Here is an 18,284-nt window from a genome sequence, read left to right on the forward strand (position 1 = left end):
GTTAAAGTGGCATCTCTCTGTATTTATGTAGTCTGTGGTTTCATTAACAATTGTAAAAGTGAGCATGCACACTTTTACCCAGAATTAGTGGGGATGAAGATCCCTTTGATGTCAGTGTTGTTTGATAGGCTTGGAGCTCCTCTCTAGTCATTCTTGGGCTTGTTTTTTGAAAGTCTAGTGTCATGCACTTTGCCATATGTACACAAGCAGGAACCTTCTGCAATGACCAATTAAGACTTGTGTAAGCATTAGTAGTAGCCAGACCCCATGTATTTAATGGTTATGGAATTCACCCTTTACCACTAAAGTGTGCTCCAGGATCTAGACCTTTGTTAAAATACATGTACCTTGTTTCTGTTATGGTTGAAAAGAAATGCTTGAAACATGAACCAAGTGTATGTGAACGCACTAGAATTTACAAAAAGCCTGAAACAATACCTTTGAGAGGTGTAAACTGCCTAATTTATCTTAATGGATCGTAAATTCTGAACCCTAAAGATAATACTCTGCAGCATACTGAAAACAAAGTGCTGGGATAGTATAAAATAAACTGAATGTAATAATTAAATATAGGCACATCTGATGGTACCATAGAACCTCAGAGTTATGAACACCAGTTACCAACTGACCAGTCAACCACACACCTCATTTGGAACCAGAAGTACACAATCAATCAGCAGCAGAGACAATAAAATAAAAAAGCAAATACAGTACAGTATTGCGTTAAATATAAATTACTAAAAAAATAAAGGGAAAGCAGCTTGTAAAGTACTTCTACCAATGAGGCACTTATCCTGATTGGGGCATTTTTCCTTCTGCATAGTAAAGTTTCAAAGCTGTTTTAAGTCAATGTTCAGTGGTAAACTTTTGAAAGAACAACCACAACGTTTTGTTCAGTTATGAACACTTCAGAGTTACAAAATCCCCATTCCCGAGGTGTTTGTAACTGTGGTTCTACTGTATTAAATTTAATATATAGTTCAATTAAACCTGTATTTTAATTTAAATCAATAGAAGTATGCTATATTTGAGACAGCTATGGGAAATGAGGACACTTGCTTTTTTTGTAAGCTAAAAAAAGTAGAAACTTTTCAACATTAATTAGGAATATAAATGAGGTAGGGAAATCTGATAAAATAAACTATATACTATGATATTTAGCAATTTTTGGCTCAGCTTTTTGCATTTTTTAGGAAGTTGAGGACAATGAGAGATTGACTTCAGGAAATATTTCAAAAGTTGTCCAGTTTGTCTCCATTTGAAATAGTTGTTTATGTGCATGGGTTGAAGCAATTCTGAAGTTCTCAGTCTTTCCTTTGTGCAGATAACATTTTTATTGTGAGACTGCTTCATAATTAACCTCCCCTTCCCTTAATGATCATGCTGAACACTTACCTGGCCAAATGCAACAGCATAACATCACAGTGCTAACTATAACAATTTGTTAAAGGAAACAAAATTTATGTAATGTTAGCTATCTTTTAATGGGATGTTTTGTCTTTTGTGAAAAAAAATCTAATTTTACTTTTCTATGTTATCATCGCTTTCTGAAACTTGTCCTCTTCCTTTCTTTGCACCTAGTTCCCTGCCACTTTTTCCTGGGACATTCTTCCCAGCCAGCTGATCCTTTCCTCCACCTACTCTCCTGATATACTGGCACATAGGCTCTCCTTTCTTCCCTATTCACTCCCACTCTTTTCCTCTTATGTATCAACATTCCTCACTAAAGGAGCTAGGCTAGCTCTTCCTCATATCCAGCTGCTTTTCTTGGCATCCAGCCTCTTTTTATCTATCTATCTATCTAGTAGGAACACCCAAAGGCCCCAATCAGGATAAGTGCCGCATAGGGAGAAGTACTTTACAAGCACAAGACATTATCCCTGTAAGCTTTTCACAAGTGTAATTTCAGGTGACACAAATGTGTGTCTGACATAACACGAGGGAAGATGAGAGTAACGGTAATGTGTGGATTCTGGACAGAGATGGAAACACCCGAAAAGAGAGCCAACTCCAGATTACCTGCCAGGTCTTTGCTCTCCAGAGCACCAGTTCCTGGACTACAGTTTAAGAACAGCTTGTTTAATTAATAAATTGGTCTAATTTTATAAGACCAATTAATGTGAAGATACACAAATAATTTAAAAAGTTTTTGGTCTGAAGAAGTACAAAATTAAAACAGAAATGGACGAATAACATTTTAAAATAAATGAAAACCGTATGATGGTACCAGTAGTGCAGGAGAACTGGATAGTGAATTTAACTATAAAGAGAAAATGAAACTGACAGTTTAGTTTCACTATCCAAGCTCAGTGAAGTGCATTAAGTCAAATAAACATTAAAAATTGTAATGGTTCTTCATCTTCTACAATAATATAAGGCAGTATTAAGAGTTACAGATTTTTTTTTTTTATGTGGACAAAGTTCCCCTATACTTGGCACTACCTCTTGGGGATTATGTGAACACAAAGCCAAGTAGCTTCATATCCCTACATGACACTTCATTCTTGTTACTAAATTATTAAATATATAACTTGTTTTATTAAATGCATTGCTTATAGCCTAGGTATGCTACCACCCCTACAGGTTATTATAAATGAATTTCTTTTTTTAGACTGTTTGCTTATGTTTTGAATTGCTCTTGACCTAATCAATGAAACCGGATGCCTGTTTCTCTTTTGTTACTTGTCAATTTCAATTTATGGCAATTCTGCAATATTTGACTGGAAATTTTACTAACGTTTGTTTAAAAGAGTGCACATTGGATATTTTATTGCATGGAGGCATTTTTTCTTTATAAATATTCTCAAAGGATTCTTAACTCAGTTGAAGACAGTCCCGAACTCCCAAAGCTGAAGGGTTCTCAAGGGATGTACTCCTCTCTCCCCCTATTCAGCAGATAGGAGATTCCAACCTTGCAATCAGTGCCCTCAGCTCTCAGGGTTTTTGTTTGCTTTCTCTGCTGAGAATGGAGAAATTCCCTGACTGCTCCTGTTAGACAACAAAAACTTGACTGACTCAATGTTTTTCTGTTACCATATAGAAGTATAGGACTAAAAAGGACCTCCTCCTGATATATAGTCCAGTCCCCTGCTATTGCAGGAAACCCCCATATCATCTGATCCATAAATTTATCAAGCTCTATTTTAAAACTAGTTAGGTTTGTTCCCTCTCTCCACTGGAAGGCTGTTTCAGAAGCTCAGTCCTTTGATGGTTAGACACCTAATTTCCAGCCTAAATTTATACTCACTTGTGCCAGCACTGTCCTTTAGCTTACATAGCTCTTCTCCCTCCTTGCCATTTACACACCAATGTATTTCTAGAGAGCAATCATATCCCCTCTTGGCATTGATTAAAGTCTTACTGTTGGGGAGTGGGATCAATTGTACCAAAAGGATCTTCTTCCACATCTTTCCTGCTCAAACTTCATTGATTGTGACAGGACTGTTACAGAGGTAAATCTGCTACTTACTTCCTTATTTTTCCCCTTTTATTCTTCCCTACAATATTAAGTTTACTGTTGAGTGGTGATACCATGTCAGGGGTATCAGCCAATCATAACATACTTTCCATTCTTCCCCATACTCTTGCTCCCCAAATGTAATCATGTTGGACATAATGCCTTAAAAGTAATCTACATCTAGACATAAAAGTATGTATGTGCTAAATGCCCTCAACAGCAGGACAGCATCTTCAGCAGATAAGATAGTAAACTATTTTGTCCTTTTTATGTTCAAGATTTTGGTGAGTGCAAGGCAACGTTTCGCATACACTTTTACAAATGGGGGAAGTTTGGCAATCTACAGATTTTTTTTTTGTTGCACTAATTATTTTTATTGCTGTGGCATCTTTATATGCTTCAATGGTGTTACTATTCTCAATTTTTAAAAAAAAATTAAAACAAACCATTTTAATGAGGTTAAAGGTGTTTTATTTTCAGACAACTTATGTTTTTATAATTTATTACATAAATGCTTAGAGGTCTGCTCGAACTCCAAATCCAGGTCCTTTGGGTGGTTCAGTCAGAGAAGTAAGACCACCAGCTGGCTCACAAGAAAAGCGTCCACTTCTGAAAAGATAAAGAGCAATCAGATTTGTTCATCAATACTCAGTATTATAGCAATCATCTTCTACCCATGAATGACACAAGTCTGACTCAATCTTTGGGCTGCCATTTTTCCTGTTTCTCTGAAGGATGAGCAGAGAGAAATGGGAGGCCAGACAACAGAACATAATATCTGTAAAAATACTAATGGTAAAACAAAGGCATTCAAGTAAAATGTCAAATATGGAACTTGATAACCAAAATACTTCATACATACAAAAATTAAATCTATATGATTAACAGAAAAACCCAGGAGCCAATGGCTTTTACACTCCAGCAACACCAATGGCAACATCTGATTATTTGTTTCAGATCCATCTTAGATTCATATATTTCCAAGGCCAGAATTGATCATCATCATCATCATCATGTCTGACCTCCTTGTAGAGTACAGGCCATAGAACTTCCCCAAATTCTTAGAGCATATCTTTTAGAAAAACATACAATCTTGATGTAAAAACTGCCTATGTTGAAGAATCCACCACAACCGTTGGTAAATTGTTCCCATTGTTAATTACCCTCACTGTTAAAAATTTATGCCTTAAATCCAATCTGAATTTGTCTAGATTCAACTTCCAACCACTGGATTGTGTTATACCTTTCTCTACTAGACGGAAAAGTCCATTATCAAATATTTGTTCCCCATATAGGTATTTACAGATTATAATCAAGTTACCTCTTAACATATTTTGATAAGCTAAACAGATTGTTTTGAGTTCATCACTATAAGAGATGTTTTCTAACCCTTTAATAATTCTCATGGCTCTTCTCTGAACCCTCTCCAATTTATCTGCATCCTTCTTGAACTGTGGACGCCAGAACTGGACATAGTATTCCAGCAGTGGTCACACCAAATACAGAGGTAAAATAACCTATTCATTTGAGATTCCCATTTATGCATCCAGCAAGGATTGTATTAGCCCTTTTGGCCACAGCACTGCATGGGAACGCATGTTCAAGTGATTATACATCATGATATTGTTCAGCATCAATTAGCTCCCCCATTCATACATCTTCCTATGCATATGAAATTGTGCAGGAACAGTGGGAATTAAAAAGAAAAAAAAGAAGTCAGTCAGTCTTTCACAAGGGTCAAATCCAGCATAGGTTTGTAGGGATCAAAAGTCTACTAGCTAGTAGAGTTTTGGGTGATTTATGCAAAAGAAGTTTGTGATCACATTCTAGTTCTTATCAGGCTTCTAGCCACTTCAGACCCACCATCTCCTCAATTGGCACTTTCATTGGTAGTCTCAAACAGGCCAAGGACCGAAGAGTTCTGGACATGAAGCTTTCTTCTCACCTCTACACACAGCCTCTCCAGGTTCAGGTTTACACATAAGGCAGGTCAATGTGGAAAAGCCTGTAATGCCTGTGCAGTTCAGTGAATTAATATCTTCAGTTCTAGGGTAATCAATCTGGTAACTTTTCCAAGAACTAGTCACCAACATTAAAAATAGCTTCCCTTCCAAATGGATTTTCTCTTTCATTACTCATCCCAGTATTATACAAATACAATTTACCTTGGGCCAGGTTTGGGAACTCTGCCAGCCTTTAGTTCATCAATTATGTCTTCCATATCTTTTGGTGTCAGATCTTCCTGTAAAATGAAAGAGACCATGCTATTAAAAGAAAATTTAAACAAAATCTGTAAGCAATTGAATCAAAAGTAGTATTCACAATTCCTCAAAATAACAGTTTTTACCTTTTAACCAAATTCTTCACTCAGTTTTGATTCCAGCACGGATAACTATGATTCTATCAGTTAATATATGCATCCAAGTTTAAAGAAGAATTAACAAACCTAAAAGATTTGAAGTTTTATGACACTCTAATGTCACTCTTAGCTATGTTACACACAAGCAATTGTTAGTTAAAATGAACTGATTTTAAGCCATTTATGTTTCTGAACCAGCACATAATAGCCATGTTTTAAAAGAGCCTGTGTTCAAGTACTAGGAGCTACCATGTGAGCCAGCACTCTGATCACTCTGACACCAATTAGTTGTCCCAGAGAAGGCTTAATGGGATAGTGGTAATTAACTTTATTACCTGATTTAGTCAGTGGAGGGGCTGGGTGAGCTAAAGAGCCAATTAGCCCATCAGCTCAAGACTTATAAAAAGGTCACAGGAAGGAAGTGAGGGGAGAGAGGGACAGAGCTAGCTGAGTCCAGTGTCTCAGAAAACTTTCAAGCCCCGGGGAAACAGCCGAGAGCACAGGGAACCGCACTGTAAATAGCACTGCTGCACGGGGCTATAGAAGTGTGGGTGAAGGCAGGGCCGCCCAGAGGATTCTGGGGGCCTGGGGCAAAGCAATTTCAGGGGCCCCTTCCATAAAAAAAATTACAATACTATATTCTCGTGGGGGCCCCTGTGGAGCCTGGCGCAAATTGCCCCACTTGTCTCCCCCCACCCCCAATGGGCGGCCCTGGGAAAAATAAACCTTCTGAATCTCGGCACAAATCCAGTTTTGAGAAAACTTCTTTACAAGGTATCACTGGTTCTCAGCATCAGCTAGTGCTAAAAGGCACTAAAGCTCATTAAAAGGGTTGGACAAATATGTGCCGTCAAAACTGTTTCTGGATCGAAAACTAGGGGTTTTTAAAAAGCAGAAAAAAATCACGGACAATGGCTGCTTTCCTTCAAAATTTGTTGTGGTTTTTTTTAATTGAAAAGCTGAAATTAGTCTGCCATAACCTGAATATGGTTTGGGATTTCAGAAGTATGTGGCCAAATATCTGCTGCTTGCTGTGTTTGATTGTTTAAAGAAACAAAAAAATTCTGCTTAAAAAAAGAATCCAAAACTTTTTGAACCACCTCAGCTTGTGACCAAACACCTGAGCCCATCCAGGCAGAGATTTTTCCAGGTTTCTGATACTCTGCTGGCTTCCTTGACTGATATCTGTCTCCATAACTTTGGGTTCATTTAGGTTAGAATATAAGAACAGCCATACTGGGTCAAACCAAAGGTCCATCCAGCCCAGTATCCTGTCTACTGACAATGGCCAATGCCAGGTGCCCCAGAGGGAGTAAACCTAACAGGTAATGATCAAGTGATCTCTCTCCTGCCATCCATCTCCACCCTCTGACAAACAGAGGCTAGGGACACCATTCCTTACCCATCCTGGCTAATAGCCATTAATGGACTTAACCTCCATGCATTTATCTGTTTCCTAGAGACTGGCTCCATGGGGTCCCTCACAAACTGGAGACAGTTACTGTGGGTTTGTCTTTAGTATAGCTTATGTACATACTCCACAAGCTGAGCATTTGAGCTTGTTCCAAATCTGGGATGAGCCTATGTTGTGAAAACTGAAATGCTCAAAATAGCACATGCATATGAATGGACATAGGATGTTAAAATTAAATTACCCCAGGGGTTCTCAAACTGAGGGTCGGGACCCCTCAGGGGGTCACGAGGTTATTACTGCGGGCCACGAGCTGTCAGCCTCCACCTCAAACCCCGCTTTGCCTCCAGCATTTATAATAGTGTTATATATATATAAAAAAGTGTTTTTAATTTATATGGGGGGGGTCACACTCACAGGTTTGCTATGTGAAAGGGGTCACCAGTACAAAAGTTTGAGAACCACTGACTTAACCCCTCTGGAGCCTCAGGAAATGGGGGAGGTCTCCCTTGGTTAGGTTGGGAAGGAGGTAGGTGGTGTAGGATATTGCTCTTCTCATGTGATCCCTCCCCCAGTGACTAATTTTAAATGAAGCTACCCTCCCCTGACATGAATCTCCCTATGGCACTGAAATTAAATATAAACTATAATTTGGCATTTGAGAAGTAAAAGGGATGGTAGCCCTAATGGAAAAGCTAACAGCTTGGCTCTTCTGCAAGCCTCAAACTGCTGAATGAGCTTTAGGGTAGGGAAGGCTGTGCCTCCCAAACAGCCTGGCCCTGCCCCCTATCCGATCCCCACCCACTTCCTGCCCCCCGACTGCCCGCCCCCCTCAGAATCCCCGACCCATCTTGCTCCTTGCCCCCTCACTATCCCCCAGAGGCCCTCCACTACTACCCCAGGACCCCACCCCTGCTCCCTATCCCGTGACTGCCCCAACCCCTATCACTCCCTCGCTGAGTCCTGACAGACCCCGGGAATGCCCATGATCCAACCCTCCCGTTCCCTGTCCCCTGACCGCCACCCCAACCTCTGCCCCCCTCCCTGTCCCCAGGACTCCCTGCCCCTTAGCCAACCCCCCCCAGCCCAGGCCCCTTACCCCCGGCTCCCCTCTCACCCGGAGCCTCAGCGCATCCAGGAGCATCGCTCTACAGAGGCAGCGTGTCTCTGGCGGGGCCTGAGCTCTGCCCCGCTCAGAGCCGCGTGGTCAGGGGGCGGGGCCCGAGCCCCTCCCCACTCAGAGCTCCCTCCGCTCAGCCTGGAGCTTGCAGCCCCGCCCCCTCACCACGCAGCTCTGAGCTGGGCGGGGCTCAGGGGCCCCGCCGGAGCCACGCTGCAGCTGTCCGGGACGCTGCTGGATGGGCTGAGGCTCCGGGCTAGGGGAGGGGAGGAGACGGGGCTGGGTGGGGCGCCTCAGCCATGCTCGTGGGGGTCCCTGCGGAGCCTGGGGCCTATTACCCCACTTGCCCCCCTCTCTGGGCGGCCCTGGGCGAAGGGAACATAAACAGCATGGTGTGACTACACAACCAGTGAAGTTGGAATGGTTTCTGTGGTATTAGAAGGCAGGAGCAGAGTATGCCTTGTTACATGTGGGCGCTTATCAGAGTTTGTGATTCCCCCATCCATGGTGGCAGAGGATTAGACGGGGAGCCAGTACGAGGATTCAGCATCAGGGCAATGGAGGAGAGTCTGCAATGGTTGGTAGAGCAATTGAAGGAGAAACGAGACCATGCACTCGTTCCAGCAATCCCACCAAATGGAATAGCAGTCCCTCGCTGCATAGCAGGCTGAGCTGCTGAACAGCCTGCAACACAGAACCTGGTGAATCCTGTGACTGTGAACAGCAGTAGTTCCTGGGGGTTATCCTGTGCAAAATGGGCCCACTGGATGACCCTGACACATTTTTAGTGACTTTTGAGATGGGATAAGGGATCATAGGTCTTCTGGGTGGCACCCTATTTATCAGGGGAAGCCTAGGCAGCCTATATGGCCCTGTGCAAGGAGCAGACCCACAACTATGATGTGGTAAAGGCAGTCATCCTGGATAGGGTAGGCCTTTTGGCAGAAAAATACAGATTTTATGCCAGTAGGTGGTCTTATGGAGTATGGCACTTATCCTTTCTGCAAAAGTTAACTGACTGGGCTCCCTGCTGGCTAAGGCCAGATATTCAAGGTGTGGAGGAAAACAGCAGCAGCCGTAATATTGGAAAAATGTCTCCAGAGCTGCCTCAAAAAACACATGCATTTGAGTCTGGAGGCAGTAGTCAAACTCACAGAAGAGTTTGTGGAAGCAGACTTCTCCAAGAGAGATGTCCAGCCATTTCAGAGACCAGACTCAAGGAAGAAGGGGGGCAACCTGACCATAGCATGGGCAACCATTTGTGTGGTTTGTACCAACGGCTCCCTCTAATAAGCATAGTCTGTGACACAAACCCATGACTTAATATTCCTTTCTGCTGCCCTCTTCTCCCTCCCCTCCTTCCAAACAAAAACAAGGAGGGTGGGGAGTGGAACATCACTGCCTCTCGTATACAGGCAGGAATTACTCAATTTACTGGTGTGGAGAGCGCACAATGTTAGTGCAGTGACAAACTACAGTATACACTTACCACTGGCTTCATAATTAACATCTGATACTAAAAACAATGCTATGTTGCATATTTTTGATATTCAAACCATAAACTGTACAAATACAGGGATTTCTTTAAGATTTCTGCAGTCAGACCACAAACTGCACAAAGCCCCTATGAAAAAAGGCCTTGATTCAAAAATAAAGAAGGGAAGATCGAAGGCTTCCATCAGTACAGGGCAGAGTTAAAGAGGCTTGGATGTTTTTTGTAACCTTAACTTGGAATGGCCTAGTTTTATTAATGTTTGGTGTTTGATATCACCAATATTCACGCAAAACTTTTAAAGCAATTGAATCACTGATACGTATTTTCACCCTTAACCCCAATTTAATGAAGACTTTTGTCTAGGAATTTTTCGAGAGAGTGGGAAATAGCTGTAATATGACTCAATTGAGATAGACATGAAGAATGCCATTTAAGGCTTGGAGCTTAGCTCCCTCTGTCCTATAGTAAAGCGCACAAGGGTATGGTCTAGTACTTTTCTATGAATTCTTCCACAATTGTCTTAGAAAGCATACTAGATTAGGCCACAGACTTCTTAAGAACTTGAAATGAGTGATTAGCTCCCTTCATCACATATAATGCACACTGGACCAGGCCTAGGACTCTTCAAGTGTCTTTTTGCACAGCAAGCTATGGAAAGTATACTGGGTTACACTGATCTACAGCTGCACGGCTCCTCTCCCACAGACATTCTTAGATCAGGGCTCCAAGCACCTAGAGCCACATCAGTGTCTCAAATACCTGGTCCCCTGTCACTGTACCAAGTGATCAAAGTCACTGTGATGGCTTGAGTGCCTTTGGAGGCTTTTCTGTCTTTTGTATATCTGGGAAAAATGCATCACCCTATCATGCCTTAGTCTCATCAGCATATCTAAAGGTAATAAAAAGGGTAATAATTGGAGATATACCAATCTCCTAGAACTGGAAGGGACCTTGAAAGGTCATCGAGTCCAGCCCCCTGCCTTCACTAGCAGGACCAATTTTTGCCCCAGATCCCTAAGTGGCCCCCTCAAGGATTGAACTCACAACCCTGGGTTTAGCAGGCCAATGCTCAAACCACTGAGCTATCCCTCCCCCAATATCTATTTGGAAAGCGCATCACCAACATGATGCCCAGCAGTACCCTACTCTTGTACATCATATCTGTGTAGGAGTGCGTGCTGGTGGGTACACTGGGGCACAGTATCTGAACTAACCGCCTGGTGAACTCTGCAAAGTCATCAGCACACTGGTAAGCTTCCAGCTAAACCCATAAGTAACGTAACAGATTCTTATTTCAACATTAACGTAAAATTTGAAAAGTGCAGAAATTTGAAGTGCACTGAATCTTGACTTCATGAATCCAATACGCTTAATTATAAATGCCTTCCCGTTGCTGTTCTCAAACTAGGACTGTCTAAGTGTCAATTTTTTAAATATGATGGACCCATACAGATTTTCGTGGGGAGGAAGGGGGGAGGGTTTTTGTTTTTTTGGGGAGGTTTTTTAGTTTTCTTATTTTACAAGTGGTTTCTCTAAACTTCAGTTTTGTGAGAAAACTTTTCTGTTCTCCACTTCCCTAATGAGGCCCACCTATGCAAGAAAAAGGCTTAGAGATATTTTAAAATAAATGAAAACTCACATCTCCAGCAGTCACTTGATACCGTTTAAAGCCAAATTGCTATTCTGAAATTCTTGTTTAAAATATTCATAACTTTACATTACAGTTCAAACACCTAAACTCTGACCTTGTTCACTAGGACTAGATTAATCCAATGGTATGTTTTCTCTCTCTTCTCTTTTCCATTTTTATGCTTTCTAGTAACAAAAATTAAAAAACCAACCCAAGACTTCTTGGACTCTTGATATTTTTAATGTCACATAATTTACAAGCCCGTGTTTGATTTACTTAAAATTGGCTAGAAAAATGTATACCATGTTCACAGAACTCATGTTGATAATGATGTTGAAAATATTATTCTGAGAGGGAGGAAGGGAAGGGGTTAGGGCTCATAAAATAATAAAGGAAAATTTCTAATATAATGGAAACTGAAATTTGCTGCTACCACTTCAGAATATGTTAGCATTTTTTTTAAATGTAATCAATTAAGAGAAACAATCAAAAGAGGAGAATATCACTCAGAGTGAAAGAACTTCAAAGACTGAAAAAGGATTTGATAGAGGGATTTTTTTTTTAAATAAATAATAATCCTAGAGAGAACCAAATCTTCCTTCAACTAAAAGGTATCTATAAAAGTGCCCTCGTTCTAAATGCCTGGATACCCCAGAATGTATTTCAATTCTCTTTCTTCATGATCCTTTTACGAAAATATGCAAACATTAAAAAAAATTCCGCTGGTCTCAGGAACTTTATCTATATCACAGTGTACTGATGTGTATTTTCATGTAAAGGATATCATGTCACTAGAAGATGTTCCAGCTCATGAACTGTCCTTCTCCCACAAAATGAGAGCGCCTCTCTTTACATTGATAATTAAGCCTAGGGAAGTCCTGTTCCAATATCATTTTGAGAGACAAGCCACCCATAGTGTAGAAATATAAACTATCAAATTAATAGGTCAATTAATAACTTATATTGAACTACTAGAATTTCATAATCTAAAACTATGACAATCATTTAGTGTAATAATTAACATACTAGTTAAACAAAACATTGTACCTTTCAAACAGAATTAAATACTTACATAATAATTATCATTTATTTGTACCATCGGTGCATTTACGCAAGCGCCTAAACATTCAACTTCTACCAGTGTGAAAAGTTTATCAGGTGTCGTTTCCCCAACTTGTATACCTACAGTAATAAGGAATATTAGGTTAAGTGGTGATTAATACATTTAACGCAAAACCTTAAATATTTCACAGCTAATCTATTACTGTTATTTCACTTCATGTTGTAAAACATTTGTACCATATTTTTACATGATTTGGACTATTTTCCTAATGTCAACACTTAAACAGCTCCAAGACACTTCCCATTAAGTAAAAAAAGCTTCATAAACTGAAACCCCTCAGATACATTTTAAAACCTGATTTACAGACCTGCTTCCTATTTCATAAACACATTTTGTAAACCAATTGTAGGTATTATTGATTAATTGTAGAACTACTGTTCTATTTTTAGGAAGCAATGCAATAGGAGAAGTTACTTAAAAAGGGATTATATATTACAACAGCATGGTGGTCAGAACCTTGCAGATTCAGGCATTAAGGCCCCAATCCTGCTAAGAGTTGTGTATGAGCTTAACTTTAATACCATAAGTAGTGCTATTGATATGCATGACCAGTGCTAGGTCAATTAGAATATTGTCGTTGATTTAAAGAGGATCAGTACTGGGCATAAATTATCAATGGGTTAATAATTATTACAATGAAACTATGCAAACAAAATTAGATGAATAGCAGCAGCTGGGAAAAAACAAGAGATCACGATTTTGTGAATATGGTCAATTTCTGTAAGGATAGCTGTAGCAGTGAAATGTATTTCATTTCAAACTACACTCCCTGGAACAGCTTCATGAAATACTTTTTCACGTGGCTCCCAGGGGACTACAAAGAGCACTGCATACCATATTTTATCCCAACAAATTCCATTTTGATAGCAGGTTACAAAAAGAATGTCATCTTAATGTCAGATCCACAGAATTATGTCAGCCAGGTAGATTTTCAGTCAATATTTAAGGAACTAATTTTTTAAATAATAAAGATCCAAAATTACTAAGTATTAAAAAGATTATATTCTATACCAGGATAATTGCTACACAGACTGTCTTCATTATGTTAAATTCAGCTACACTACTCCTAAAAGCATATAGCATATATTCAAGGACATTATAGCAAGCCTGTCAAAAGTTTTATTATTTAACAAGAAGCATTCATGACATTTTGTGTACCTATGCAAAAGCACCACATATTATAAGGCAAAACAACTGGAAGAAGTCATGTGTACTCTAGGAGATTGCAGTGGCTTCCTACTTGGTTCCTGGTGAAATTCAAGTTACTGGTTTTGACCTATAAAGTCTTTCATTATTTGGGAGCTGTGTATCTTAAAAACTGCCTATATTTTAAAAACTGACACCAAAGATTGGCTGAGATTCTTGAGCTCCAAGTTCTTAGATATGAACACTTGTGGCTGGAGACAGACCATCCAACTAGACAGCCTTTGACCCTTCTTCCCTGACTTAACAAGCAAAGGTTTTTAGTGGGAGTTACCTTCAGGACACCTTACAATTCCTAGCTGTTTTGATTGTTTGATGGGGGAGCCCTTCTGGCTGCATTGGCTACCCTTTTTAGCAGCTCTTTATTTGCTGGCACTTGTACTGTAATTTATAGTAAGTAATATGCATAGCAGTGTTTGAGAAGTGTAATGTACAAATGTGAACAGTTACAACAACCTTAGACAATCACTTCACTGATTTCCTGATTTTATTATTTTATCTGTGCAACCTTAATATTAAATTGTAGATCTTTTTAATTCAATTTCCTTGTTTAAAACAATTAAGACGGGGAATAAATCACTTGTGCTTAATAGCAGCACTATTAAAATGGTCCCCATTAGACTAAAGTTCACAGCATGGAGTGTTGATATCACCCCTTTTCCTGTGTTTTAATTTGGTTGCAGAAAATTCTCTCTTACATTTTGGGGGTACTTATCTTTGCTACAGAACCCCCCCCAACTTTTCATGAAATCTTAGAATTTGTGGAATATTGTAGAATGCAGGAAATATTGCAAACACCCTAAAATTGAGGAATAAAAATGTTTTACACAGCTTCAGTTTTTTTCTTGTCCTTAATGTTAAGACAATTATTTTAGAGAATTGAACTGGGTGTTACAGCAAGACATTTACAGTCTCTCTCATATCAGTTTTCCTGGCAATCCCTGTTCCTAACAGACTATGGAGGGAGAACGTGCACTGTGAGGTCACAAATGCTTGGGGCTTCTTTAGGCTCTGCTAAAATTCTTAGCAGATGCCCAGGAAGCATATTTAGAAGTGTTTTTTCCCAAATAACTTTTTAGTTTTCCCCCTCCAAGAAAAGGCATTAGTTCTCAGTGAGTACTGTGTTGTCACAATTTAAACCTTAGACATCAAAAAAATCTGAACTTAAACATTTTTTAACACTGAAAAAAAACCACAATATCAATTTGCATCATACCAAGCTTCTTCTGAATGGCCTCCAGTATGCCATCAGAGTCTCTCAGCATGCAAGGTGTAGTTGTGCAGATCTGAATATGATATTTTCCAACCGGCTTCCGATTATACATTGTATAGAAAGTTGCTACTTCATATACTCTCATGGGAGGCATCTGTAAAACTTCAGCAACCTATAGGATGGGGAAGAAATGTTTTTTCTAATTTTTATTTTTGTAGGGCATTACTAGAATACTTGCAGCTAAATGCAATATTTTCAAAAGCACTAATTATATTAATTCTGGTTCACAACACTGTAGTAGTATACAAACGAAAAAATACAAAAATTACTTCTGCATTCTTGTGTTCTGAAGATAGCTATAACAGATCACCACTATGACTCTCAGACCTTTGACAAGTGACAGATTGAAATTTATATAGTTCATGTTTCTGAGCTATTAAACCTTCTCATCAGTAGTAACCAGGCATACTCTGACTTAGATGTACCAACAGCGGATATCCCAAAGAAAATACTTAAAAATAATCCAAACTAACAAAATTACATCTGTGATGCTGGCAGACCAGGTGCCAGCTCATGCCCAGGCCCCAAGCCTCACTGAACAGTGCATAACAAGACACCAGTCTGACACACCTTTCTGTTAATATTGCTAGAACAGGTATTAGACTTGTAAACATGCATTTAGTGTTTAGATTTCATGAAATATTTGTAAATTGCTGCATGTGTTATTCTCACTTATAATATCTGTAACCCATGCTATCAGGTAATACTTAAGTATTTGTTCTGTAACTAAAAATGTTTGTTCTGAAACTGTAAATCCACTCAGGAAAGAAATATCACGAAGTGTGAAATACTGGTTTGCACCCATGAAGAAGTGTCATCTCTCTCCCTCACCCCTCCCCCCCCCCCCCCCCCCCAAAAAAAAAAAAGGTCTATAGACATCAGACAAGCCATTGTGGACAAAAGACTTTGTTGACTGCTTCCCTCAGAGCCCTGAAAAGGGTATGCCCAAGCCTTCATCCCATCACAGCTTGAACACCGGGGAAGGGAATAAAAATGCCTGTGAAAGAGAATTTATTATTTCTATGGTGCTTTTAACTCTGAGGGTAGAGGATTTCTAAGCATAAGCAAGGAGTCCCCAGCTGTTTTGCCTGGGTTAGCTCTAAAAGACAGAGTCTGCTTACTATAGAAGTTTCTATTATCTTTCAAAATCTAACTCATTTGTGTCTGTATGTGTACCTGCTTTAACATTGTAAATAACTCATTTCTTTTTCTAGTTAATAAACCTTTAGTTAGTTTGTTACAGGACTGGCTATAAGCATTGTCTCTGGTGTGAGATCTAAGGTGCAAATTGATTAGTTGGTCTTTGGGACTGGGAGTAACCTGAATTTTGATGTGATTTTTGGTGTAAAGCAACTATCACAAAGTCAAGCTTGCTTAGGTGGCAAGATAGATAGGAATCATAGATCATCAGGGTTGGAAGGGACCTCAGGAGGTCATTTAGTCCAACCCCCTGCTCAAAGCAGGGCCAATCTCCAGACAGATTTTTGTCCCAGATCCCTAAATGGCCCCCTCAAGGATTGAACTCACAACCCTAGGTTTAATAGGCTAATGCTCAAACCACTGAGCAATCCCTCCCTTAGAGGCTAGTCTGTGACTCTAAGGTAAGACTGTGACTGAGATTTAGGGAGCTCAAACTTGTTACTAGGTTGGTGAAATCTAATTATAGAAGGTGTACAGCCAGTTTGGAGATTCTGCCCTGCTTCCTGACAGTCTGCACTGAGGATGGCACTCTCAGTCGTGAGCCACTGCAGGCAGCATGACAACATCAAAAATAATTATTTGCTGGAATGAAAATTGAAAGCACTGGAGAACTTGGTCAGAGTACAAATAACTGTATCATTGAATGATATTGTTTCCGAGCCTCCGCATTACAGCAAAGCTAATTTTAAGCGGGGTCCTACAAATGATCAACTAAGTGGAAAAGGACTTATAGGACCTCCATGCATTTATAGGACCTCCAGCTTAGTGTCACTTCATCTGGCAAACATGACTGAGAAGATCATAAAAACTACTAACGCAATACAGTGATCAGCCATAGGACTGTTTTTTTTTGTTTTTTTTTTCCTGAAATGACACCTCTCCCAGAGATGTTTTGGAAAGTGTTTTTTACCTCTTGAAGGGGCACATGAGGAGACAGGAGTTGAAACAGCTACATTATTCCCAGCAAAACTCTGGGTTATTTATGAAGAAAATGTCTACATTTCCGTTACATTACTTTACCTCTGAGCGCCTCCTGCATGCCGCTGAACAGCTGTTCCCTGGCATGCAGGAGGTACCGGGAGGGAGGTGGAGGAGTTGATCAGCAGGACCTGTGAACTCCCTGGAGTACCTTCGCAGACCTCCAGGGGTCCGTGGACCCCCGTTTGAGAAATGCTGGTCTAGAGCACTGTTTCTCCCACATACTCCAGATAAAGTATTACATACAGCTGCAGCACAGATAGGATTCTCTAACTGAAGAAAGGGAGTCTAACCAGTACTTTGTCCCTCTCTCCTTTCCCATCAGCAGTGAATCTCCCACACCTCTGCTTTAACCTTCTTCATTAAAGATCATAGCAAGTCTGAATAAAGTTCACTTAAGTTTTGCTTTGCTGATACTTTTGGAGTTTCTAGTATGAAGCAAGCATTATGTGCAGAGGCAGGATTCTCCTACAGGGAAATTTCCGAATTTCTGGGATTCTCATGATCCTGTGCCAAAATTTAAATTCTTGAATTAACATATTTTAGTATCAAAATTATAATTTTCTCGTCCTACTAGTAAAGCTAAGATTTAGCTCAAAGACTAGTAACAGTAATGCTTTTTAAAAAAACAGATTAAATACCTTGTTCATCGCTGATATGGGCAACCATCCATTCTGTCTCTGGGCCAGATCTAGTACTGGAATCACAGCAGCTGATCTATGTCCCTCTGGGTAGTTGTTTACTATTGCTTCTATTCTCTAGTTAAAAAAAAAAAAAATGTTTACAACACTTATTTAAGATTCAGATTTGGATACTTAACATGCCCTTTTCTCCATACCTTATAGTTTTCAGGTGTGAAATCAAATGGAGTATCTGGGTTATTTTCAGGAGTATCTCTGTGCTGCAAGGAAAAAAAGGAAATAAACATATCAAAATATGATTTATTTTTTTTTTTTTTACACACACACACACACGCTTTAAGGCCAGAAGGGACCATCACTATCATCTAGTCCAGTGATTCTTCAACTGGGGTGA

General features: G+C 39.8%; 1 protein-coding gene across 3 annotated transcripts in view; it reads right to left on the minus strand.

Moving 5' to 3' along the window:
- Positions 1-3,911: 3,911 nt before the first annotated feature.
- NDUFV2 (NADH:ubiquinone oxidoreductase core subunit V2) overlaps positions 3,912-18,284 on the minus strand; it is a 41,529-nt gene continuing 27,156 nt past the window's right edge. For all 3 annotated transcript variants that reach the window (XM_039524394.1, XM_039524396.1, XM_039524395.1), the window contains 6 exons: positions 18,088-18,150; positions 17,891-18,007; positions 15,015-15,183; positions 12,545-12,654; positions 5,623-5,699; positions 3,912-4,066 (listed from right to left, as the gene is read on the minus strand). In XM_039524394.1, coding sequence (XP_039380328.1) covers positions 3,973-4,066; positions 5,623-5,699; positions 12,545-12,654; positions 15,015-15,183; positions 17,891-18,007; positions 18,088-18,150 — 630 coding nt within the window. In that variant the 3' untranslated portion in view covers positions 3,912-3,972. The remainder of the gene's footprint in view (positions 4,067-5,622; positions 5,700-12,544; positions 12,655-15,014; positions 15,184-17,890; positions 18,008-18,087; positions 18,151-18,284) is intronic.

Source organism: Mauremys reevesii, linkage group 2, assembly GCF_016161935.1.
Source record: "Mauremys reevesii isolate NIE-2019 linkage group 2, ASM1616193v1, whole genome shotgun sequence".
Lineage (NCBI taxonomy): Eukaryota > Metazoa > Chordata > Testudines > Geoemydidae > Mauremys > Mauremys reevesii.